The sequence below is a fragment of the Mastigoproctus giganteus genome, chromosome 14, assembly GCF_048544385.1.
Source record: "Mastigoproctus giganteus isolate SK-2022 chromosome 14, ASM4854438v1, whole genome shotgun sequence".
NCBI classification, from domain to species: Eukaryota; Metazoa; Arthropoda; class Arachnida; order Uropygi; family Thelyphonidae; genus Mastigoproctus; species Mastigoproctus giganteus.
The window spans coordinates 94,525,357-94,552,035 of NC_143588.1; the positions used below are offsets into that span (position 1 = coordinate 94,525,357).

The following is a 26,679-nucleotide window of genomic DNA, read 5'->3' on the forward strand; positions in this document are numbered from 1 at the left end:
CTATTGCAACTTTATTATGTCATACTGAACTTATGTTTATTTAAAAAAAAATATTTTTTCTTTTTATGAGTTAATTTAGGGACATGGCACAGCAGTAGCATTTATATCCTGGGAGGAACCAGTTTTCATATTTGGGTCTTGCTAAAGTTTCAATGGAAATTTTTCATGGGGGGGGGTCTGCTTTGTTGTGATCTGATCACATGCTGAAATAACGAAAATTTCCTAATTATTTCTTTAGTTTTGTGCTTCACAAAGAAAAGTCAATTAACATATAAACAAACTTAATTCAACAGAAGACTATAGCTATTGATATAACAGTTCACAAGTTAAGGTTGACCTTTGAAAGGTAATTTAGTTGTGGTTGTTGTTGGTGATAATGATGACACAAGGGCTATAAGGCCAAAATGTGTCTGCCAGCTATAATTTCTATATCCGTTTTAAATAATGAAGGTAGAATCATCAAAGAACATTTGTTATTTGAAGATGCTTAAGAATTCACTGAAGTTTGCTTTATCACCAAGTATATGAATAGGCATCAGAGGAGTTTGCAGATTTGCCAATGACTGGATGAAGACAGCTCAGATGGCTAAAAAGATGGCCATCTGTCAGAATGTGCCTAACTATAATATGAATCTGACATTCAGAGCAAAGTGAAAAATCTTGCCCTAGGAACAGGATAAAGATCTTGCCAATACAACTTCTTTTTGCCAATTATTCTGTTAACTGAAAACTCCATAAATATAGATCTTCCTGATCTCTCCACATGGAAGTGTACTTGGTATGAAAAACATCTCTATAATCCATATAGGGCATAAACTGAAAGTTCTTGAGAATCCTCCTGATGTGAATTTTTTTCAGATTGATCAGTTCAATTGACCACATAATCAATTCCTAGATTCCAGCATGGTTAGAATCCAACAGATTCTGCCATAAAAGTCTACAAACAGAAGGCAGGGAAACAGATACTGTAAACTCCAAAAAACTGGTACTCACACCGAATAAGTTAGTCAATTTTGATCTATCTGTACACATCTGATGGCTGTTTCTATTTTTAAAGCCATGCAATGCATCTAACTTCTGAACAGCAGCTGGGGGTATATACAGTAGACTCTCCGTTAACAGGAATTCAAGCAACCGGCAAAAAAAAAAATCTTGGAAATAGTAGGTAGTTGAAAAATTAAAATGATACATATTAATTTCTAGATAAAATTATTCAAACTTGGTGTGCTGCTTTGCGCTGTGAGTACGCGCACACGCATCCCTCATCACATATTTGTCTCTCACTCCCGACAAGTCACTGTGTAAATATACCAGTTGATTTATTGTTATACAAATTCTGTGTTCTCTTTCAACCCCTAGTATGCTGAAACAGGTAGCAAGTAAGCATAAACGTGCAGTGCTTACCCTCAAGCAAAAGATGGAAATATGCAAGAGGCTTGAGAAAGGTGAAAGTCGTGAAGTGCTCATGGAAGAATTTAATGTTGGCTTGTCAACGATCTATGACATTAAGGCTCACTCTCAGAAAATAAAGGAGTTTTATGCCAAGTCGGAGAGTGACAAGAGTGTAGAGAAGCATCATACTCTTCATACACCGAGAATGGAAGTGTTTGACCAGGCCCTGTATGAGTGGTTTTCACTGAAAAGATCCGAGGGTGGTTGCATTTCTGGACCCATGTTGCAAGAAAAAGCGAAAGAATTTCATGAGAAAATGAAAATTGAAGGTTAGTGTTCATTTTCAAGTGGCTGGCTTACTCGATCCAAGGTTCGTCACGGCATCCGTAAGCTGGATTTGTCAGGGAAGCAGAAATCGGCTGATTTTCAGGCTGCAGCTTCATTTCGTGAGGTGTTTAGTGAAATAGTGGGGGGGAAAAATGACTTGACCCCAGAACAGATTTATAATGCAGATGAGACAGGACTAATGTGGAAGTGTCTACCTAATTCTACTTTGTCTGGTGGTAATGAGAAGGTAGCTCATAACTGTGCTCATTTGTGCAAATGCATCAGGAAATCATAAAGGTGTGTGTGTGGTCAGCAAATTTGCTAAACCAAGGCGCTTTAAAGGAGTAAGTAACTTTCCCGTACATTATCATGCACAGAGTAACAGTTGGATGGACGCAGGAATCTTTACCAAGTGGTTTCATTATTCGTTTGTCCCTAGTGTTAAAGAAAATTTACGAAAGAAAGGATTACCAGAGAAAAGTAGTTTTGTTGCTCTTGGATAACTGTCGAGCACATCCTCTTGCTGAAGACCTAGTTAATGGTAACATTTTCGTGTGTTATCTTCCAGCTAATGTCACAAGTCTGATCCAACCAATGGATCAGGGGGTGATCTGTTTGTTTGTTTGTTATTTGATTTTTAGGAGCATTAGCAACTAAGGCCATATTGCTCCAGGATATGCGGTGGTCATTCCCTGACCTTTCCGCATCCTCCGTATTTGGTGGTGACGGGCTCGAACCCCAGTCTAATCAAGAAGCATGTGCTGCTCCTCCCCACCTGGCTACGGAGGCACCTAGGGGGTGATCTAAAACATAAAAATGTTTTACAAGCGACTTCATGCGGAAAATGACTAATTTTGATGGGACAATTCTGGATTTTCAGATGAAATATAACCTCGAAGATGCTATCTACACTATCAGTTGTTGTTGTTATTTGGTTTTTAGGAGCATTAGCAACTAAGGCCATATTGCTCCGGGGATATGCGGTGGTCATTCCCTGACCTTTCCACATCTTCTGTATTTGGTGGTCACGGGCTCGAACCCCAGTCTAATCAAGAAGCGTGTGCTACAACCTGCTGCTCCTGCCCACAGAGGCACCACTATCAGTTGTGCTTGGGACTCTGTGAGAAATGAAACATTACGGAAATGTTGGAGAAAGTTGTGGCCAGCTGTGATATTTGAGAAGTCCTCCTCCGTCGAATTTGAGGAGTTCCAGGCAATAGTGCAGCTGTCAATAGCACTGTTTATGATGAAATCTGTGAGTTGGTTGACGAAATGAATTTTCCTCGAGATGAAGTCGACGACTGGCTTGTTGTGGATGAAGATATACCAGTAACTCATACTCTGAATACGGAAGACATTATAGAAGCTGTTGTGAATCATGGAAAAATTAAAGTTGCAAAGGAGGAAGAAAGCGATGACGATGTGTGTCAGGTGGGAAAAGTATCCTGGCAGAAAGTTACTGCAGCATTTGAAACTTTAATAGCTTTTGCAGAACAGCAACCCTTCTTCACTTTTCAGCATCTTATGCAGCTCCACATCATGCATAACTTGACTTTGTCTGAGAGTAGTAAGAACTCAAAGCAAGGTGATATTCGTTCATTTTTGAAGAATGCTGAAAGCAAGTTTGGGCACAACATCTACTGATGCAGATCCAAAACCATCTACAGACCCTCCTGATCCTGTCCCAGCTACATCAGCAGATACTGACTATCCTCATGCGATGTCTACCCAGTAAACTCTCTACCTACTGCAACAGTTTTGAGTGTGTTTTTTTGTAAGTTACTGTATTCAAAAAGCAGTTTCTATAATAAAACTCAGTTTCTTTAGTAAAATTTGTCTATGTTTGTTTTAATTTTCTAAGTATTGGACTTAGTATAATAGTCAAGTATTTTTTTTAATACTAAATCTCAAGCAACCAGAAACTACAGTTATCCGGCATCTACCAATCCCCATGGGTGCCGGTTAACTGGGAGTCTACTGAGTGTGTGTGTGTTCTTACTGAAGATTATAATAATGATATCTGATAAAGTTTACAGTATTAGGTATTTGTCAGTTGTGCAACTTTAATGCTATTGTACATAGGACAATTAGACATTATATGTGAGTGAAATTATATTGGTCAATTTAATTTTATTTAATTAAATGATATTTATCTGTAGGGAATTAGGTGTATATGGACCAAGTTACCAAGTTAGTAAAAGTAAACTAGCTTTAGCCTGGGTGGCCTTTATAACTTTATATTAATGAAATGGAAATAAAAATAAAATAAATATAAAATGATGCTAAACAATGAAAATAAAAATGATAATAAACAATGAAAATAAAAATGATAATAAACAATGAAAATAAAAATGATAATAAACAATGCAAATTGCAAATAACATTCCCTCACTTGGCCATCTGTCTGCTACTTCAATGGGGGTTTTGAGCAGATCGATAGCCAGACTAAAGGAATGTCTCATACCTACCCATTTCTGTTGTCCCCATACCAATTTTTCCAATTATTAATTTTTAAGTGATAGTATTAAAATTAACTTAAAATTAATATAAATTAAATGCGAATAGATAATATGTTTAATTTAATTTTCGTAAAATTTTTTAAAATAAAATTTTTAAATTTTGCAAACGTAGTGTCAGAAACAGCAAACTGGGATAGGCGACACAAAGCCCAACGGGTATGTATCAGAATAAATAAGAAAGGTTCTTACTTCCTTCTTGTTCTGTGGTGGTCAGACTGAAAAGGAGCCAATTCCCGCTTTCTGGTTGTTTTATGTGTTGATTAGATTATACTGCGCAGATGCGCCTTTCATAGATTATGGTGTGATGGTGAAATTGCTGTAGGCAATATATCCTGTGTCAATGCAAGTGTTTTGAAAGCCATGAGAGGGTTTGTATTTGTGCTTGTGGGGGGGGGGGGGTTGCTTCTGATGTCAGAAGGAACCTGTATAAATGAAATGATGTGTTTATACCATTACAATATGTTTTGGTATGATTAAATACAAGAAGTATGTTAATAAATGGAGGATGCTATCCCCTGGACAGGGCCAGTATAGTTTTTCTAAGGCATAACGACCCATGTTTGTCTGGGGGGGGGATAGCTATGTACATATTTACAGCCTCCTTCAATGTGAAAATTTCACCCTGTGTCACTAGGTTTTATACTGTATTTAAATGGAGGGATATAAACATTATGTGTTTATATCCTAAGTAAAAGTTTATATCCTAAGTTTATATCCTAATTGTGCCTAAGTATACCTTAGGCACAATTATTTTGTTGTTGGGAGTTTGTTGCAGGTGATAATTTCCCTTTATTTAGATTGTCTGATTTGAGAAGGGGAGAAAAAGTTTGGTGGTCGGGGTTACAGTGCGGTCAGACGACGAGCCTCTTCTGAGCGCAATAAACCCGGGGATCAAATTTGGGAATTTTAATCTTAATTTGATAATGGACACAGATTTTAAGACAACCTAGTAATGGTAGGCTACAGGCCATTTATAGTTCTAAACTGTTTCAGTGTATTTTCAATAAGTGTATAGGGATTGGCGTTAGGGTGGTGTATGTTGAGGTTTGTAAGTATGGCCACTTTAATATGGTGTCTGCTGTAGTTGGTAGGTATATTATTCTTGTTGAGAGTATCTATAAGTTTTTTAATTGCTTCCGTCATGTTATCTAGATTATTGCAGATGTGTATTAACCTGCTTGTTTGGTTTCTAATGGTGTTGCCATGGATATGCTTAGCTAGATTGCTCTCCCAGTTGATAAGCTTTATAGCTGGGAAGCTAAAATGGTCTCTCTTATCATAATGTTGGGTATAGACCTTGTCTTTAGTAATGGTGATTTCGCTGCCGAGATAGTAAGCTTGTAAGTTGCTATCCGGGTTAGTGCGTTCTATGGTTAAATATTTGGGGTGTTTTCTCGGCTATAATGCCGAAATTGTCGAAATTGATGACCAGGACATCATCAATATATCTGTAGAATATAATTTCTTCTTTGATGTCGTTTTTGAAATAATGCAAGTAAAGGTTGGCTATGGAGCAGGAACTGCTAGCCCCCATGGCTACCCCCTAGTCTGTACGTAAATACTGTCTCCCATAAGCACGTAATTGTTTTTGACATTAAGATTAATAAGGTCGTGCCAATACTGTTTATTACATTCCATAATATTTTGATGATTTTCATAGTAGTGTATAAAAGGACTTTAATTAAATTGTCATGGGATATACTGGTGAAAAGGTTTTTAAAATCATAAGTGTATAGACTTCTGATACTATTGTTTTTGTTTTCGATGTATTCTAAATATTTTTTGTTATTGGAAATAATTTAAGTATTAGTGATTTGGTTGGCTATACTATTTAATTTGTCCTCCATTAAATTACTGTATGGTTTTATGCAGCTGTTTTTGCCTGAGGTGATGAACCTTTTTACAGTCGGGACTTTATGGAATTTGGGGATCCAATATATGAATGGTTATCTTGTATTATCTATTTTTAATTTGAATATTTTGTGCATGGCTATAATTTTTTTGGTAATGCTGCTAGGTGTGGAGTTCATAAACTTGTATGTATTGCTGTGGTTCATCTCCTCTTTAAGCGTGTCTATGTAGAACTTTTGGCATATAATGCTGAAGTTTTTATTGGCCTTATCTGTATTTGTAATGACAAATTTATTTTGCAGTTCTTTCGTTTTGTAGTTAATTCTCTTTAGGTTGTATTGCTTAACGCATTTTTGTAGTGGTATGATTTCTTTGAATCTAGCCAGAATACGTTTAGTGAAAGTATTTATCCAACTTTGAAAGGCTTCTACTGGTGTGTTGAATTTGTATGCTATTTTAAAGGCAAACTGTAGTAGATCTATGTAAATAGATTTATGCATGTTTTTTAGGTTGGCTTGGGTGTTGGGTCTGAATTTGGTTCCCTTTTCTATAATCTCTCTTAGGGTGTGATCCTCTATAATGTTAAGGTCACCGGTGATGATATGGTTGTAATGTGGTTCTATGTATTTTTTATATTTGTTTTCCCGGCAGTGGCAGGGTTGATCTGTGGTGTTCATATTAGCAATGGTATTTTTATAGTTACAAATGGCCATACCTATAGTAGACAGATGGCCAAGTGAGGGAATATTATTTGCTTTTTGCAATTTGCATTGTTTATTATCATTTTTATTGATATTTTCATTGTTTACATCATTTTATATTTATTTTATTTTCATTTCATTAATATAAAGTTATATAGGCCACCCAGGCTAAAGCTAGTTTACTTTTACTAACTTGGTAGCTTGGTCCATATACACCTAATTCCCTACAGATAAATACCATTTAATTAAATAAAATCGACCTATATATATATATATATATATATATATATATTTTTTTTTTTTTTTTTCTGATTTTTGTAAGCTCAGAGACATACAATTAATTAACAGGCAGGGAGAGTCTGAATCTATGTTTAGAATAGAAATGTGATTAAGATTTATTTTCTGATCTCAAACTAACTGTCTGAGTTGTGGTCCCATTAAAATAGTGAATCACCCATCCAGGCTCATGGATAATGGATCAGTTTGGATGTGTTCACTGGCTACGTATTTTTGTCACATTCATGTGAGGTAGATAATTTTATCAAAGATGCGACGGAGGCTCAGATGCATCTGTATGTAGTATATAAACAGGGGAGTTCTAAGGCTTCTAGGGCTATGCAAAGAGCACTGTAGTGAATGGTATCTAATCAATGTAATATGCTCTGTCTAGTTGAAGCATACACAGGAGATTCACAATGTAATTGAGATCTAATCAGAGTAATGTAGACCAGTCAGAAATCCAGGCCATTTAATAAACTGTATGCAAGATTTTAAGCTTTGATAGGCAACCAGTCAAAAGTCTTGGTACATGTTCAAGAAAGGTAAGTTTATTATTAAACTTAAAAAGGAAAATATGGAAAAAAAAAACATATATATATGAAGACATATGCAATGTTATCAACTAATGATTAACAATTCAATATAGCACTTTTATACCACAACAGGATAATGCTTATGAGGCACTACAGCTACCTGCTAGTATACTGTAACTGAACAAAGAAGAGAGAGAGAGGGAGGGAGGGAGGGAGGGAGGGAGAGAGAGGGAGGGAGGGAGGGAGAGAGGGAGAGAGAGAGAGAGAGAGAGAATTTAAAGATTAAAAAAACAAGTACAGGAACTCCCCGACTTACTTATGTAAGGGTTGCGTTCCGCGGAACGCTACATGTCGGAGAATTTCTGTGGCATTGGAGGCAAATTGCTGCTATGGATAAAGGGGTGGTTGAGGGGGAGAAGACAGAGAGTAGTAATCAATGGACACTGCTCATCGTGGACTAATGTTTTTTCTGTATTTATAATGTTTTCTGTATTTATAAATGATATTGATGATGATATATCAAGCTTAATGTCCAAGTTTGCAGACGATACGAAGGTTGGCAGGGTTGTCAAGGACACTACTGACACTATGCTGCTACAACAGGATCTGGAAAGGTTGAGCAGATGGGCTGAGAGGTGGCAAATGAAGCTTAACATTGACAAATGTAAAGTACTACATATGGGAAACAGTAACCCCAGAGCAACGTATCAACTCTGTGGTACTACACTGACAGTGGTAGAGAATGAAAAGGACCTGGGGGTGGTTGTGCAGACAGATATGAAGTTCTCTGAGCAGTGCAGACGGGCTGCAAGAGTAGCTCATGGTGTATTGTCAATGATATATAGGAATTTTTCTAGCAGGGATAAGGAGGTGATTATTCCCTTGTATAAGGCAATGTCAGACCACACCTAGAGTACTGTCCTGGCCTGGAGGCCTCATTCAAGACGGATGTAGAGCTGCTGGAACGAGTACAGAGAAGGGCAACAAGAGTAGTGAATGGAACAAAGGGGCGCTCTTACGAAGAAAGGCTTAAGTTTTGCAAATTACAGTGTCTGGAGACTAGGCACCAGCGAGGTGATCTGATAGAGGTGTATAAAGCCTTGAATAGTTTGAGCATGCTCAATGCTGATGGGATTCTCCCTCTTGCTCAGAATAATCACCTGAGAGGGCATAAATTCAAATTGAGGAAAGACAGATGTAGGATAGACGTGCGGAAATTTGCCTTTAGCCAGCGGGTGGTTGGTTGGTGGAACAGACTTCCATCCCTTGTGGTGGAGGTTGACAGCCTAAATAAGTTTAAGGCTCAGCTGGACAGGTATTTTGAACGAACAGAGGGGTGAAGTGGAAGTGGGTTTTTTTTTTTTTTTTTTTTTTTGGCTGATGCTGCATAAGCTTGCTTTCTTGCATCAAATGCCTCTACTAATGCTAATGCTAAAGTGGAAGTGGTTATTTATTTATTTATTTTATTTTTTTGGCTGCTGCTGCATAAGCTTGCTTTCTTGCATCAAATGCCTCTACTAATGCTAATGCTAATTTCCCCCATGCTTGTGCAGCACTCGCAACTGTGTTCGCTGAATTGATTGAATCAAAAAAGAAATGTTCGATGAACATGTAAAGAGAATTATTCATTGTATTTATTCAATTTTTTATCTCATGCGCAGGAAAAATTACAAAAGTGTGCAATTTAAAAAAATTTCAAAATTATAAAATTACAAACAAAGAGGAGACAGGCATAATGTCAGTAAATTTTACCTCTCAAGCATCATTGCCAGAATCGTCTTCAGCTGATAAGTACGCCGCTGCGGAGGTTGAGGGCTGTGGAGATTTAGAAGGGGTCGGCCACTCAACCTTACAAAAGAACATATTAATGGATGACTGGACGGTGGCTTTTTTCTTTTCATCAGAGATTTTTTTGTAGGAAGCAAGCATATCATTCACCCCTCAATAAGAATCGTTCGCTGTCAGGATCCATCTTCTCAAACCTCGCCATTGCCATCTCTCTGGTGATGAAGTGTCTCAGCGTTTTCTTCTTTCACTATTGCTGCCTGCAAGTCAATATGTTATTTGTTAGATAATTCCTTCTCTTCTTCCTCTATTAACTCCTCCACGTCTTTGGCATCAATCTCCAACTGAAGTAGCTCTGCAACCTTTACAATATTATCTGTAACCTCTTCATATGATCCGTCTTTTTCAAATCTTTCGTAGCCTTTTACGTGCCGTGGGCATATTTTCTTCCATGTGCCATTTAAACAACTTTTAGTAATTTCCTCCCAGGTCTTATTAGTGTTTGAGATGGCATGGTAAATATTGTAAGATTTCCAAAAGTCTCTCAACATAAAATTTTTCTCATCATCTACTGCAGACAATGCTTCAGCAAATGTGCGCAAATAGTATGCTTTTAAATTCGAAATAACACCCTGATCCATAGGTTCAATGAGTGAAGTCGTGTTTGGTGGTAGAAATATGACTCACATTCGAATTGAAATCATCTAGATGCGTAGGATGTCCAGGAACATTATCTGATAGAAGCAAAATCGTGAAAGGAATGTCGATGTCTTTGCAATATTTTTCAGCCTCGAAAATGAAGCGGCATTTAAACCAATCCTCAAAGAGAGATATTGCTATCCATGCTCTCTGGTTCGATTGGAAATGCACGGGTAGGGTGGCTTTACTGATGCCCTTAAATGCACGAGGATTTCGAGAACGGTACACAAGCAGAGGTTTGCATTTGCCCCAAGCAAGAGCGTGGTCCTTTCTTTTGATGCCTTGAAGCCTGACATTGTATTTTCCTCCTTGGCAATGTATGTTCGATCTAGCATTTTTTTCAGAATACAGAGCAGTCTCGTCAACGTTAAAAATTTGCTGTGTTAAATAGCCCTTCATTAATAATTTTTTCCAACACATCACAAAATTTCTCTACAGCTGCAGAATCGGCACTGGCAACTTCACGCATACTTTAACGTTGTGGAAACCAGCGCGATGCTTGAACCTATTAAACCACTCGTTGCTTGCCACAAACTTGGATTGGGGTTTGCTGTACTTATCCTTAATATCTTTATAAATACTTATTGCTTTTGTTTGAACAGTCATTAGACTCAGGGGCACTCATTTCTGAATCTGATTTTCCATCCATATCATTAACAGCTGTTCCATCTTCAACATAGAACCTGAATGCTGTTTTGTGATCACTGCTGATCTTAAGTGCATTGATCCTTTGACATGTTCTTTTATACGCACACTATCCTATAAAATAGCATTCACTGTTGAAGCAGCGAGACCTAATTCCTTGCAATATATGACAAACTTTGTCCTGCTTTGTACTCCTTAATCATTTTCATCTTCATTTCTAAATCAATTTTGTTTTGTTTCCTGACACTACCACCACTTGCAGTTTTCGTTGGTTGCTTTACCTTCATCATTGTAATACATAAATGGGAATGAAGAGAAGTTTCTGAAAATTTGTTTTTTATATGATTGAAGATTTCAGTGAAGGGGAACACATTTCACCATACTAGCGTAAAAACCCACACAATTGCAGTTATCGGTATTATCGCAAATACAATAAGATTGAGTTTACTACCCGTTTATAATTAGATGCACTAACAGAGAAGCCCAATAAATCGGAAAGTGCAAATTGTTTTTTGGTTGGGTGACCTCCAGAAATGTGCTTTAGAAAAAAGCACATTTCTGGAGGCACATTATCACAAAGGCAATCAAAACTGATTCTAATAATGGGTTTGTTTGTTTGTTTTGTTTTTTAGGAGCATTAGCAACTAAGGCCATATTGCTCCGGGATATGCGGTGGTCATTCCCTGACCTTTCCGTATCCTCCATATTTGGTGGTGACGGGCTCGAACCCCGGTCTAATCAAGAAGTGTGCTACGCACTGCTGCTCCTTCCCACCTGGCTACTGAGGCGCCTCTAATAATGGGAACGTATGATAACGCGAAAGAGTAGTGCAATTTCCATTATAAATATGACCTTTTAGAGAGATAAATAGCTTAGTAATATAGCAAAATTTTCAACTTACAAGGACTTGGAACGAATTACAAAAAAAAAAAAAAAAAATCCACAATGTGTTAGTGGGTTCACATTACAATATTTTCACGATACCTCTGTTCCTACGGGATTTAGATTACGTAAAGTTGAATTTCTGTAAGTCGAGTATTACTTCACAGTAAGACTGTGAAGAGTTTTGCACAAGGTGGTGAAACTAAGCCAGAAAAAAAAAAAAAATCTCCAAATATGTGTAAACCTAAAGGAAAAATGTTGACCAACACTTCAAGTAGAGAAAAGAAAGATAACAAAAGAACAGGGGGAAACACAGTAGTTTCTTCATGCGGGGGCACTATGAATTAGTTGTATTTCAAACATGCCTGCTCAGGAGAAATCAAACTATACACAGCTGTTCCTATATAACTGAGAAAGACCAGTAGGTGAAAACAATGTGCTTAAATATGGAAGATACCTTTTAAAACTTTCCAGCTTTATAAGGATTTGCATTCACTAAACTTTTTAAGCATGAAACAGCACCATTCAACACCCATCTGCTAATAAGCTTCTTGTATTTTAAATGATCATTAATGATGGCATTAATTGCTGCTGATCCAGTACCCACATCTTTCTTCAATTGCTGACACATAATTCTTCAATCTACTCTCAGTAAAATTCTTACCAGCTTAATTTTTTCTGGTGTGATGGCTTCCCTGAGTGAGGTTCACCTTCCAAATTGGTTTTTCCACATTTAAATTCATTTAACCAATTAAAAACTGTTCTAATTGATGGTACTTGATCCCTAAAGCATTTATTAGGCTTTTATAGGATTCTTTAGCAGTTAGATTCAATTTAAAATCATAGAAAATAATGACATGTAAACTTTGAGGATTAATCTCCATTCTGGCTTACACTATCTTAAAAAAAAAAAAAAAAAAAAACCCCACCACCTTGTCAACAAAATCATGCCTTCCAGCAGTAACTATCTGAAATATTTTAATGAAACTTGGCCTTTAAGATAAATAAAAAATATAGATTTTAATGGTATTATTTATTTTTATTATTTAACATCAATTGCAAGAAGTTTTGAAGTGACCCTTGTAGCAGCTGATACAGTATCATAAGAATCCACCAAAGTTTCTAAGGTCTTATCTGTTGAGGAGCTGTTCTGCCCTTTTCAATGAAAGACTGGAGATTATATGCTAGGACAGTTGCTATCCAATATTCAAATTTATTTCCACACTAAACAAGGACTCTGATTCCTAGTAATCACAGACACAAACATATCCAAGAATTTTTCTTGGTTGTTCTCCAGATCTGTCTTGCCTCAGCCATAGCTTTTTTATATGCAAATAATTTAAATATACAGTGGATTCCGGTTATTTGGACCACCGGTTCGGGGCAGCCATTTATTTGGGGCAAATCTTAAAAAACAGAATCCAATCGAGAAAATAGCCAGGGTTTACTTCGCTCAATTGGGACAACATGCCGTTTAATCAGGGCAGGAGACCGCAGCACTGGAGATTACCCTACGGATTGTCTCCAACCGTACCACATGATTCGGTCGGATTTCTGGAGGTCACAACCATAAAAAAATAAAAACAATTAGCAGTCACCTGTTTATTGGGCTTTTCTGTTAGTGCAATCTATCATAAACAGATAGTAAACTCAATCTTATTGAATTTGCGATAATACCGACAGCTGGAATTCTGTGGGTTATTATGGTGAAATGTGTTTACACTTTTAATTTTCAGAATCTTCTCTTCATTCCTATTTTTAAAGCTTCGTAACTTGTTACTCCATTTTCACTTGCGCGTATCGTGTTACTTGCAATTTGTGTGTGCCGTGTTCTTTGTTATTAATTGCTTATCTTTTTACTGTTTTAAATTTTAACCCCCACCCACAAATGTCAACTATTTAGTAAAAAAAAAAAAAAAAAAAAAAAAAAAAAAAAGGTAAAGTGCAGCCATTATCAATCCACTGCAGGATGGCAGCCTCCTCAACAATTCATGCTGAAGAAAATGACCATAATCTGCCATGCTGGTCCAGTGCGGGTTGGCAGATCGACTGTATTCAGCAGTCAGGGGGCTCAAAGAGCGTGTGCTACTGCACTCCCACTCCTGACCACTCGGCTACAGAGGCCGTACAGTTACAACTAGTTAGTATGTACATATTACAGTATGTATTAATTATTCCAATTATCACGTATATTCTTCCGATTTTAATGTATCATTTAATTTTTTTAATCGGTAAGGTAATAAACGGTAAATTTGTACTTAATATAGCTTTACTTTTATAGCCTGTGGATAATTATCCTCCTATTTTTGCTAATTAGAATCGCTGTTTAATAGAATTAAAATTCAATTCACAAACGTGATCACAATGACTGGCGATTACTACACATCGTATAGTGAATGGTACTTTACTATGGTGAGTCAATCATAACGTGATTTGATTGTACAGTGAACCAACTGTAAAGTGGGGGTCAATTGTATTTTTAACTATTTACGTGAAATTTCAGATAATTGGGGCAGCCGCTTAATTGGGCCAAAATGTACTAGTCCCAATGTGTCCCAAATAACCGGAATTGGCTGTATAATATTTTCAAAATTTATTCCACGTACAATTCAGTTTTGTTTTCTATGTCACACATTCTGCATTACACCATGAGTAATAACGCTATTCAATGGTATTATGCAATGGACCTTACCATCCTTGTCTTACTTATTTGAGGTAATGTAGCTTTTGATGTCTGCAACAACTGGCCTACATGACATACATTATCTGTGAATATCACATACATCATCTGTATATCTTACATCAGATGGTAAGGTCTGAACTAACTGCTTATCCAGCTTGATTAATTGCATATATTCACTCTAGTTAGCTTTCTTAAAATTCCATACTGTTTTGGTTTTCTGTGCATGAATCAACTGTGTTTGTATGAAACATACTATTGGAAAATGATCACTCTTTTGAGAGTCACTTAATACAGACCATTCTACATTGGAATAAATTTAGGGAGGGCATGCTGATAAGTTACAGAAGTTATACCTGTAGGCAAACTGATGTAAGTGTGAGATCCACTTCTTAAAAAATTCATGTATTGGTCATCCAGGATTTCATGTCATATCTACTGTCTATATGGGTAGATCCACACAAGGGATGGGGATTCATATCTCCTTATTGTCATAGTGTAAAAAACATATATATGGAGGTCCTAAAGTCTCAAAACTTTATTAGACAGCTGGACAGACAACTTGAGTAGTCGAGACCCACTAATTCACATTTTAGCAGTTATGAAACATCAAATAGCTATATTTTGATACATGACATAGTTAAAAAAATTATGTAGGTCCTAAAGTCTTGAAACTTTATTAAACAGCTGGACAGACAACTTGAGTAGTCAAGACCCACTAATTTGCACACCTCCTTACTGTCTTGAGTAGTCAAGACCCGCTAATCGAGGCAGTGTTAGGTGGGTCGGAAAACTGCTAGCTTGGGGGGATACAAAGACTAACAGTAGCCACTGGCAGAGGTGAAAGTGATTCTTGCATTGCTTCTATTGGAATGAGCAGAAGCCTGAAAAACAAGATGCAGGATATTTCAGAGACTGCTGGGAGTCATTGCGGTACAAGTAAACATATGGGTTGTGTTAGGGTAGCTAAGAATAGAAACAGGTGCATGTATACTTGCGTGTACACCAATGCTAGGAGTTTGGTAAATAAATTTGATGAACTTGATGTATTGCTCAAAGCATCAAAGGCAGATATTGTTGGGATATCAGAGACGTGGTGTCACACAGATCTAGGGAATGCAGAACTGGAATTTGGGGAGTACAACATCTACAGAAAGGATAGACAGGATAGGAAGGGAGGAGGGGTTATGGTATTAGTTAAGAAACACATAAAATCCAAGGAAGTGAAGCCAGTCGACATCACTGGACAGTGCAGTGTCGAGTCAGTTTTGTGTGACATAAGCATTGGGAGATCAAAATTGAGAGTAGGAGTGTGCTATAGGCCTAATGACTCTGATGAGTATAATAAGAAACTGTACAGAGAAATAGAGTGGGCCAGTACATCAGAGAGTCTTATAATGGGGAATTTTAATTTCCCAGATATTGAGTGGAATTTGTGGGTTGGTCACTCACATACTAGCAAGGCTTTTGTGGATTTATTGGATGATTGTTTTCTACATCAGCATGTTCGGGAGGCAACTAGAGGGAGTAATACTCTTGATTTGATTATCAGCAGTGATTCTTCATGCATTAAGAATCTGCAGATAAAGTAACCACTAAGTGGCAGTGATCACAGTGTGCTGAAGTGGGGTTTACTCAAAGAGGTAACTACCATCAGGGGTAAAGGGAAGGGTTATTGCTTTCGTAAAGGCGACTATGATGGTCTGAGACAGTATTTAAATTCTATACAGTGGGACCAACTGAAGATGTTACCAACAGCAAATTCAAAATGGGAAGCATTCAAAGAACTTACCTTGGAAGCTACTAAGCTTTACATACCAACTAAGAAATACAGTAAACCCCCGCTATTCGCGGTTTCGCGGTCGCTGATTTAATATAAAATGAAACCTAAAAAAATGTGAATTTTAAAGTGCAGTGAACATTTTCCGTCATAAAAAAACATGGGCGGGCTAAAATTATCTTTCCCGGTCAAAACAGCGCTCAGTGGGTGGGGGAGAGGGGTGACAAAATTGCGAGCAAAATGGATGTTTCTCGCCAATCCTTGTTCAGTATGTGTTATGTGCTTGTCATGGAAGGTTTCGTCGTTTGCTTTTAATTTATAAATTGAACAAATTTATCAATTTATAAATTAATATGCTTCCAAAAGTGATAAATCTACAGTTTTGCAGTGTAAAACAGACTTTTTCGAGTGTAATGAAAGAAAATGACTTTATTGTGGACAAGTTCTTTCTAACCCGTACAAAAATATGGCTACGAATAACAAGGGGAATGTGAAAAGATCAAAGAAGGTGATGACTAGCAAATAAAATTGAGTTATCAGATAAAATTTCTAATGGTGAAAGTGTCTCCTCAGTAGCAAAACGTTATAAAATCAATGAGTCAACGGTACAATCATTAAGAAATCGGAATAAAAAAATCCACCATATGTCCGTGAAAACGCGCTAATTGCTTCAAAAATTTACTCTGTAACTCGTGATGTTAAATTAGAAAAAATGGAAAATGCTTTAAATCTGTGGATAGAAGACCGAACTCAAAATAAAATTCCGTTAAGTTCACTCATCATTCGTGAAAAGGCAAAACTCCTTTATCAACACTTTAGCGAAACTGGTGATAGCACTGGCGGGATACGTTTTTTTGCTAGCAAAGGCGCTGGTTTGAAAGATATGTTTGAAATTTCTAATAAATATTACATTTAATATTAAATTGTTTCTTATTTTCATTTCGATGCCATATGCTTGCATTTCACTATGTACTGTCTATGTACATAGCCATATTATGAAGTTACATATAATATACATAGACAAAATTTTAGACTAGTTTTTCTTATACATTTCATACTTTGGAATGGAACCCCTTTATTACTATGGAAACCATAACTCAGTATTCGCATTTTCGGTATTCGCAGCATTTCTCAGGAACATAACCCCCGCAAATAGCGGGGGTTACCTGTATTGTTCAAAGTTTAGGCCCTAAATGGATGTCAGATGAACTAATGAAATATATGACAGAGAAGAAAAATTCATGGGATACATATAAATTAACACCTGACACAGAAGCCTATGATAGATACAAATTGATCTGTAACCAAGTTACAAAGGAGGTTAGACAGGCAAAGGCAGATTACAAGAAATCTTTGGCAAGGGATGCAAATAAAAACAGCAAAGAGTTCTTTACTTATGTAAAATCTAAAAGGAAAGGGATGAATCAGATTAGTCCACTTGATATCAATTGGTCAACTGTTGATGATCCTGCTCAGGTAGCTAACAAACTAAATGAATGTTTTGCATCGACATTCACAAATGAGGAGTTATTCAGCGAGGAGAATGCCAGAGGTGTACTCAACTCTGGCAGTAAGCTAGAGAATCTTGTAATACCTGAGAGTAAAGTGGAGGAGAAATTGTTGAAGATAAACACAAGAAAGGCACCTGGGGTGGATGGGGTCTATCCAGTTATATTAAAGGAGGCAGCAAAGAAAGTAAGCAAACCCTTAGCAATAATTATGAGAGCTTCCTTGGACTCAGGGGAGGTACCCACAGACTGGCGTTGTACAAATGTGATCCCAATTCACAAAGGAGGATCAAAGGCCGACACAAGTAATTATAGACCTGTGAGTTTAACTTCTGTTCCAGGAAAATTAATGGAGGCACTGGTTAAAGAAGCACTGCAGGATCATCAGGACAAGACTTCAGTTATAGCTCAGACACAGCATGGTTTTGTTAAGGGGAAGTCTTGCCTGACCAATTTGATTGGATACTATGATGCAGTCACAAAAGAATTGGATGCAGGGAATAACTTTGATATTATATATTTGGATCTTAGAAAGGCTTTTGATACTGTTGCACATGGAAGACTGCTGCACAAATTGGAGCAGTATGGCACTGGAGGCAAATTGCTGCTTTGGATAAAGGGGTGGTTGAGGGGGAGAAGACAGAGAGTGGTAATCAATGGACACTGCTCATCGTGGACTAATGTTATTAGTGGAGTCCCTCAGGGTTCAGTGTTGGATCCATTATTGTTTTCTGTATTTATAAATGATACTGATGATGGTATATCAAGCTTAATGTCCAAGTTTGCAGACAATACAAAGGTTGGCAGGGTTGTCAAGGACACTACTAAAACAATGAATATGAAGTTTTCTGAGCAATGCAGACAGGCTGCCAGGGCAGGTCATGGGGTTTTGTCAATGATGTATAGGAATTTTGCTAGCAGGGAAAAGGAGGTGATTATCCCTCTGTATAAGGCAATGGTCAGGCCACGCCTTGTGTACTGCGTACAGGTCTGGAGGCCTCATTTTAGGAAGGATGTAGATTTACTTGAGCGTGTACAGAGAAGGGCAACAAGATTAGTGAGGGGAATGAAGGGATCCTCTTACCAAGAGAGGCTTAAGTTCTGCAAATTGCAGTGGCTGGAGACTAGGCACCTGCGCGGTGATCTGATTGAGGTGTATAAGGCCTTGAATGGGTTGAGCACACTGAATTCTGATGGGATCCTTCCACTTGTTCAGATTACAAACCTAAGGGAGCATAAATTCAAATTAAGAAAAGACAGATGTTGAACAGGTGTGCGGAAATTTGCCTTTAGCCAGCGGGTGGTTAATTGCTGGAACAAACTTCCATCTGTCATTGTGGATGTTGATAGGTTGAATAAATTTAAGGAGGAACTAGACAGGCATTTGGAGGGAATGGTGTGATTTTTTTTTTTTTTTTGGCTGATGCTGCATAAGCTCATACACATGCTTTCTTGCATCACATGCCACTACTACTACTACTACTGCTATGCTGCTGTAACAGGATCTGGAAAGGTTGAGTAGATGGGCTGAGAGGTGGCAAATGAAGTTTAACATTGACGAATGTAAAGTACTACATATGGGAAACAGCAACCCTAGAGCAACGTATCAACTCTGTGGTACTACACTGATAGTGGTAGAGAATGAAAAGGACCTGGGAGTAATTGTGCAGGCAGATATGAAGTTCTCTGAGCAGTGCAGATGGGCTGCAAGAGTAGCTCATGGTGTCTTGTCAATGATATACAGGAATTTTTCTAGCAGGGATAAGGAGGTGATTATTCCCTTGTATAAGGCAATGGTCAGGCCACACCTTGAGTACTGTATACAGGTCTGGAGGCCTCATTTCAAGAAGGATGTAGAGCTGCTGGAACGAGTAGAGAGAAGGGCAACAAGATTAGTGAATGGAACAAAGGGATACTCTTACAAAGAAAGGCTTAAGTTTTGCAAATTACAGTGTCTGGAGACTAAGCACTGGCGAGGTGATCTGATAGAGGTGTATAAAGCCTTGAATGGTTTGAGCATGCTCAATGCTAATGGGATTCTTCCTCTTGATCAGAATAATCACCTGAGAGGGCATAAATTCAAATTGAGGAAAGACGGATGTAGGATAGACATGCAGAAATTTGCCTTTAGCCAGCGAGTAGTTGGTTGGTGGAACAGACTTCCATCCCTTGTCATGGAAGTTGATAGCCTAAATAAAGGCTCATCTGGACAGGTATTTCGAACAAATGGAGGGGTGAAGTGGAAGTGTTTTTTTTTTTTTTGGCTGATGCTGCATAAGTTTGCTTTCTTGCATCATATGCCTCTACTAATGCTAATGCTAATTTGCACACCTCCTTACACAAAATCTTCATCATGTCTTGATGAAGATTTTGTGGAAGATACAGTGATGCAGCTGTGATAGAAATTTGAATAGCTATTCTTGCTGGTACTGCTTTTAGGTTAGTTTGTAATGCTCTTTGCTTAGCTGGTATCTTTATTCACCAGTATTGCTACTCCTTTGGCAGCTGTCCTTACAGTTCTCTTTCTGGAATAATGTATAGTGTTGAAATTTTGGGGAAGATTAGGGTGGCAGATGGATTTCTTGAAGACATGCTAACTGGCTTATACTGCTAGATGATGTCCTTTATTTCATCTGATTTTCCAAGCAGACCACAATGTTTCCACTGTATAATATGTGGCATTATTTATCTCTCTTTCTTCTCATTTGGTTTATTTATTTTGAATGAGTTTGTGCCTTGGATATCCTGGATTTGTCTCTCTCTCTCTCTCTCTCTAAGATCATGTGTATTTCTTCCAGATAAAGCTCTAATACATTCAGTCCTTAAACTTCATCATCACTGATATTCTTTCATCTCTGTTTGGATATTTCTGCTTCTACTGAGTTGAAGATGCTGTCTTCTTTTCTTTTGAAAATGTCAATTCTGGTTGCTGTATTCCAGGCATGAGACTCACTTGCCTCCTGCTCTTCTTGAGCAGATGTTTCCTGTCATGCTGTTTCTGTTGATAAAAATACTTTATTCTAATCTATAATTTGATTTGGAGATACAGCTATCTCTGTTTGCATGGCTACAGTTTTCTTTTGTTTTAGTGCTGAAGCATAGGAATACAAAGACTTAGCTGCAAGGCTCTGCTTTCTCACCTCAGGGACACTTTATTTCAACCTTATATTTTTGTATTTGATTTTCCTAACACCAGTATTTCACTTATCTTTGAAAAAGCATTGTGATTTCCCCTGTAGCTTCAACAATGGGGGGTAAAAGCAGTGCAATTTGCTTGATAACGTTCTTTCAATCCACAACAATTAGGATCTCCCTGTTGTGTAACCCAAGAGCGTCCGTATTGTTAACACTAATAACATCATATTAGATTTTTTATATATGGGGAAATTTTGCAATTTACTGATTGCAGTAAAGAAAATGTATTAAAGATAAGAATTACAGATTGCGTAGAATGCCATCTTTGTTATTATTATTCTTACATGTATCATCTGTTCTTTCAACTCAGAGAGCAATGTTTTCTCTGGGATAAATAGTAGAGCTCACTCTGTAACAAACTATCTGATGTATTCAGGATATTACGTAGGGTAATCTTAACTGCTAATTCTGCAAAAATCTTTGTTTTTAACAGCTATGACTGATGTCATAAGGTTTCTATTAAAAGATGCCTGACTGTAACCATTTGATCATTTTTAGTGAGCCAATGAAAGCTTTTATAATCTTCTGAACCAAAAAGGGAGACAATTTCCTTACATACTAAGTTGTTAATGAAGACTTTGCAGATGGTATGCAACAGCCAAAGTTTGCAGATTAATAACAGTAATGACAGTATGCTGCTGCCACAGGATCTAGAAAAGTTGGGTAGATGAGCTGAGAAGTGGCAACTGAAGTTTAACATTGACAAATGCATAGTACTGCATATGGGTAGCAGTAACCCCAGAGAAATGTACCAACTATGTGGTGTTACACTCAGGGTAGTGGAGAATGAAGAGACCTGGGAGTAATTGTGCAGTCAGACAGGCTTCCAGAGAAGGTCATGGGGTCTTGTCAATGATATACAGGAATTTCGCGAGCAGAAATAAGGTTGTTGTTGTTATTTAGGAACATTAGCAACTAAGGCCATATTACTCCGGGGATATGTGGTGGTCATTCCCTGACCTTTCCGCATCCTCCATATTTGGTGGTCATGGGCTCGAACCCCGGTCTAATCAAGAAGCATATGCTACGCACTGCCGCTCCTGCCCACCTGGCTATGGAGGTGCCTATCCCCTTGTATTAGGAAGGATGTAGAGTTGCTAGAATGAGTACAGAGAAGGGCAACAAGACTGGTGAATTGAACAAGGGGTTCTCTTATGAAGAAAGGTTCAAGTTCTGCAAATTGCAGCTTCTGGAGACTAGGCACCTGCAAGGTGATCAGATTGAGGTTATAAGGCCTTGAATGGATTGAGCAGGCTCAATGCTGATGGGATTCTTCTCCTTGCTCCGACTACAAACCTGAGGGGGCATAGATTCAAACTGAGGAAAGACAGTAGTAGAACAGATATGTGGAAGTTTGCCTTTAGCCAGCGGGTAGTTGATTGCTGAAACAAACTTCAATCTGTTGATGTGGAAGTTGATAGCTTAAATAAATTCAAGGCAGAACTGTTATTTGGTTTTTAGTAGCATTAGCAACTAAGGCCATATTGCTCCGGGGATATGCGGTGGTCATTCCCTGACCTTTTCGCATCCTCCGTATTTGGTGACTCACGGGCTCAAACCCTGCTCTAATCAAGAAGCGTGTGCTACGCACTGCTGCTCCTGCCCACTGGCTACGGAGGTGCCTAAGGCAGAACTAGACAAACATTTGGAATGAATGGATCAGTGAAATGGGAAGGTTTTTTTTTTTTTCCTTTGGCTGTTGCTGCATAAGCTTGCGTTCTTGCATCATGTGCCTCTACTAATGCTAATGCTTCTTGGGTGAAGTTTTTTTGGACAACACAACTAATGTTCAGAGATCGTGCTGGTTTTTTTTTTTTTTTTCCTATTTATTTATTGACTTCAGCACTACTTTAGATGACACATTGTAATATCTCAAGCTAAAATAATGAAAATCAGGTCCTCTCAACCTGTTGTACCTTCATTCTTGATCAGTGAAAGTCAACTGACCATTTCAAAATTTAACATCAGCCAGGGAAAGCGTGATGTTAAATTTTGAAATGGTCAATTGACTTTCACTGATCAAGAATGAAGGTACAACAGGTTGAGAGGACCTGATTTTCATTATTTTAGCTTGAGATATCACAAAGAGCATTCACAGAACACACCTCTCCCCAATTTATGATACATTGACAAAAACATTTCTCCAATCCTCCAGCAGAATAGCTTTTAACTGTCCATCTGATATAAGTTTTTATGAATAAGCAATCACATGGCTTTCCAATTTGTATTACAGTGCATCCATTGGACTCAGACCAGGGTGCTAAATGGATGGTTCATCCATATAACATTATTTCCCCCAAAATAAGCTATCATACAGAGTTTTGTAATGGGGCACAGAAGATATCATCTGAGGTTTTGTTGAAAAATGTAAGGCACTGCATCATAAAACTGTACCAGTATTGGAAGAATAGATTATCAAGGATGTCACAAAATCACTCCTTCTGCTAAGACACTGTTCAAAAATATTACGCCTACCACAATATCATGAAAAGAATCCTTTTACACTCTTCCAGAGACTAGTACTTCCAAAAATGATAACACTGTATCCATTACTGACAATAAATTTAGTGATGAAAGGGTTATAGGTAGCAGCAAATAACAATACATAAGCTACACAAAAGGAACAGTTTTGTGATCTAATTCCTCTCCTTTTTTGCCCTTGTAGGATGCAATATCAATGATCCAACATAATCTCTATCTAGCTTTTACTTTGTTATACTGTAGGCATAACAGACAGTGCTTTCAGCTCAAAGGTACAAGCTGAAGAAACGTTTTCAAACTATACTTTAATAATAATATCATTATATAAAGGATGTTGCATAATACGTGGCTCATACTTTTAGGATTGATTCAGGACCTGAAAACAATGAAAAACGTTTGTATAATCATGTGCCTAATTCTGAACGGCTACAGAGCTATGGCTGTTTGAATTTAAAATTGGCTATGAAGTTTTCAATTGTAAAAATAAAAAAATTACAATAATAAATAAGAATAAGCACACATATACATAATAAAATTAAACATAGATGTTTCCTTATACTTATTTATTTTTTATTATTTTTTTACCACTGAAAACTCTACAGCCACTTTTAAAAATTCAAACAGCCATAACCATTCGGAATCAGATATATGTTCAGATGAACTTTTTTTTTTTTCCCATTGCTTTCAGGTACTAAATTGATCTTGAAAGTAAAATCCACATGTATATTAATAAACAAATAGTTTATTTACTTTGCTTACTTGGCAGCTTCTCATCCACTTGTGATATAGTCAATGGTTGCTGTAGAATTATTTCATCTTTATCTTTACTGATATTTGAGACAAATAGGCTTTCTTCTTTTCCCATACTTGAGTTGTTTGTATTGTATTTTGAAAACTGCCTTTCTTTAGCAGCAAACTGAGAAGCTAAGAGAAAGTCCTGTAAACGTATAGTTTCTTTTTCTATTTGATTCTGAATTGAAGTGGCAATATCCCTCAATGATTTGAATTTATCATGATGCAAATGTGCAGCACCTACAAATACATTACACTGTTAAATAACAAACATTCTAGTACAGAAAAAAAAGTGATAATAACAAAACTGATATATGAAATAATATGATTTTTAAGTAATTATTTTTCACAGATTTTCCAAGTATATTATGGCGTATACCAAAAAAACAAAGTCTACAACATTTAAAAAAAAAAAACTGCAGGTTAAACTACTGCAGCTATTATTGGAACCACCAGGTAATAAAAGAAATTTCTGACTTGATCATCAAAAAAGTTCAATGAATTTGCAATGCTTTCTTTTGGAATTCAAAAAACCTGTTCTGAAATTGATGATCATTCTTGTCTACAAATTGAAAATAATAATTTTATTTTTCCTTTTAATGGCAAGAACTAATGTGGATGTTATAGTTGTTGCAATGCTGCCCTGTTAAGAGTCATATGCACATCGGGTTTTGATCAAAATGAAAATTACACAACAAATAAATAAATTTCTATTTAATTTATTTGTTTTGTAATTTCCTTCATTTTTGGCATAATTGTCTTACTGCAGCAAATAAACCAACAACGTTAACAATGAGTTGTGTATTTATCAATGTACAGGCAGTTCTCGCTTTACGAGTTCCCGGGTTATGAGTTTTTTTTTTTTTTTTCCAAGTATCAACAAAATCGAAAATATGAACATTAATTGCAAAAAACGAATGTTAAACATTCATAAATACCGCATTTCAAACCACGCACATAGCTATACAATACAGCATACCCCGCTTTACGATATTAATCCGTTACCGTCGTATCGCGAAAATATCGTAATTTGAACCCAATAACACATTGTTTTTTGGTAATTCATTCCACGACCTCGGAAGTTCAAATTTTTGCTATATAACTCTCTAAAAGGTCATTTTTATAGTGTAAATTGTATTAGTTACCAATTCAAATCATTAAACGCACCACACTTTCATCATTATCATGTGTTATAAGAACCAATTTTGAATGGCTTTGTGATATTTTTCTAAAGCACATTTCTGGAAGTCACGACCATAAAACAAAAACAATTTGTACTTTCCGGTTTATTGAGCTTTTCTGTTACTGCAAGCAATTATAAATGGGTAGTAAACGCAATGTTATTGCACTTGTTATAGTACCGATAGCTGGAATTGTTTGGTTTTTTATGTTATTATGGTGAAATGTTTTCCCCTTTACTGAAATCTTCAATCGTATAAAAACACATAAATAAATTTTCAGAATCTTCTCTTCATTCCTTTTTTTTTTTTTTTAAAGCTTCATAAACTTGTTACTTGGTACAAATCGTGTTAGTTGCAATTTGCGCAATTCGTTAAAAAATGCTTATGCATGCTATTGAAATTTATAACGAAAAGAGAAGATTATCTTGGAAATAAATGTCCATTGAAGCATTTCTGAAGAAGACGACTCCTTGTGCAACAAACCAACGAGTGCTGAGCCAATAATGAGTGATCAACGAGTGTGTATTTAGTCAATGATGATGAAGAATGTTTATTCTTTAACATTTGTAAGTCATAAATAATTTCTCTATTATTATAATTTGCTTGATTTTACAGGCTACGTTTTCATTTCTTTGGATAAATCAATCATTGTTTAAACAAACTAATTAGCTAATTTCATTGTTGATAATGTAGCGCCCCATTTTTAACATTATGTCTATGGGAAATAAATTCCCGCTTTAAGTTTTCGCTTTACAAGCGTGTGCTAGGAACGAATTAACTCGTAAAGTCGAGAACTACCTGTATATACTTATCTGTGTAAATATGCTGATAAGTATGTACATTTAAATACACAATCTAATTTTTTTTTTTTTTATTTTTGTCCTTGCTTTTTTCCATTATATATGGGGTCAGCATTTTTGTTTTGGCATGCAATTTTTTTTACGGCTGGATGCCCTTCCTGCCAACCCTCACCCGTTATCCGTGCTGGGAATATACAGTGGTCATTCCCCGACCTTCCGCATCCTCCGTATTTGGTGGTCACGGGCTCGAATCCCGGTCTAATCAAGAAGTGCGTGCTATGCACTACTGCTCCTGCCCACCTGGCTACGGAGGTGCCTAAATACACAATCTAATTAATAATGTATATTAGCCACTGATATATACCATCGTATATATCAGTGGCGGTGTGAATTGCTCTAAAGTCACAGCCAACCGTACTCTGTGGTCACCATAGCAAAAGATTTATTTAGAACTTCAATGTAACTGTTTCATTGCAACATATAAACTAGTGCAACGGTTAACAATGAGCTGCACATTTGTAGCAGCACATGGGCTGAATCTTGTAACCATGTCAATCTAGAAACCATGTTCACGTGGTTTCTATAAAACTTTTGAATATATTCTAGGAACAATCAAGTAAGAAAAAAAAAACAAAAAGGTTATTACTTC

At 36.9% G+C, this 26,679-nt stretch overlaps 1 protein-coding gene across 2 annotated transcripts in view; it reads right to left on the bottom strand.

Moving 5' to 3' along the window:
- Positions 1-24,172, bottom strand: part of LOC150075393 (uncharacterized) — a 180,917-nt gene extending 156,745 nt beyond the window's left edge. The window contains exon 1 of one of the 2 annotated variants that reach the window (XM_090388248.1): positions 24,017-24,172. In XM_090388248.1, coding sequence (XP_090244374.1) covers positions 24,017-24,122 — 106 coding nt within the window. In that variant the 5' untranslated portion in view covers positions 24,123-24,172. Of the gene's footprint in view, positions 1-24,007 lie in introns of both variants that reach the window. The other variant, XM_090388246.1, reaches the window with a different exon arrangement.
- Between the last annotated feature and the right edge of the window lie 2,507 nt (positions 24,173-26,679).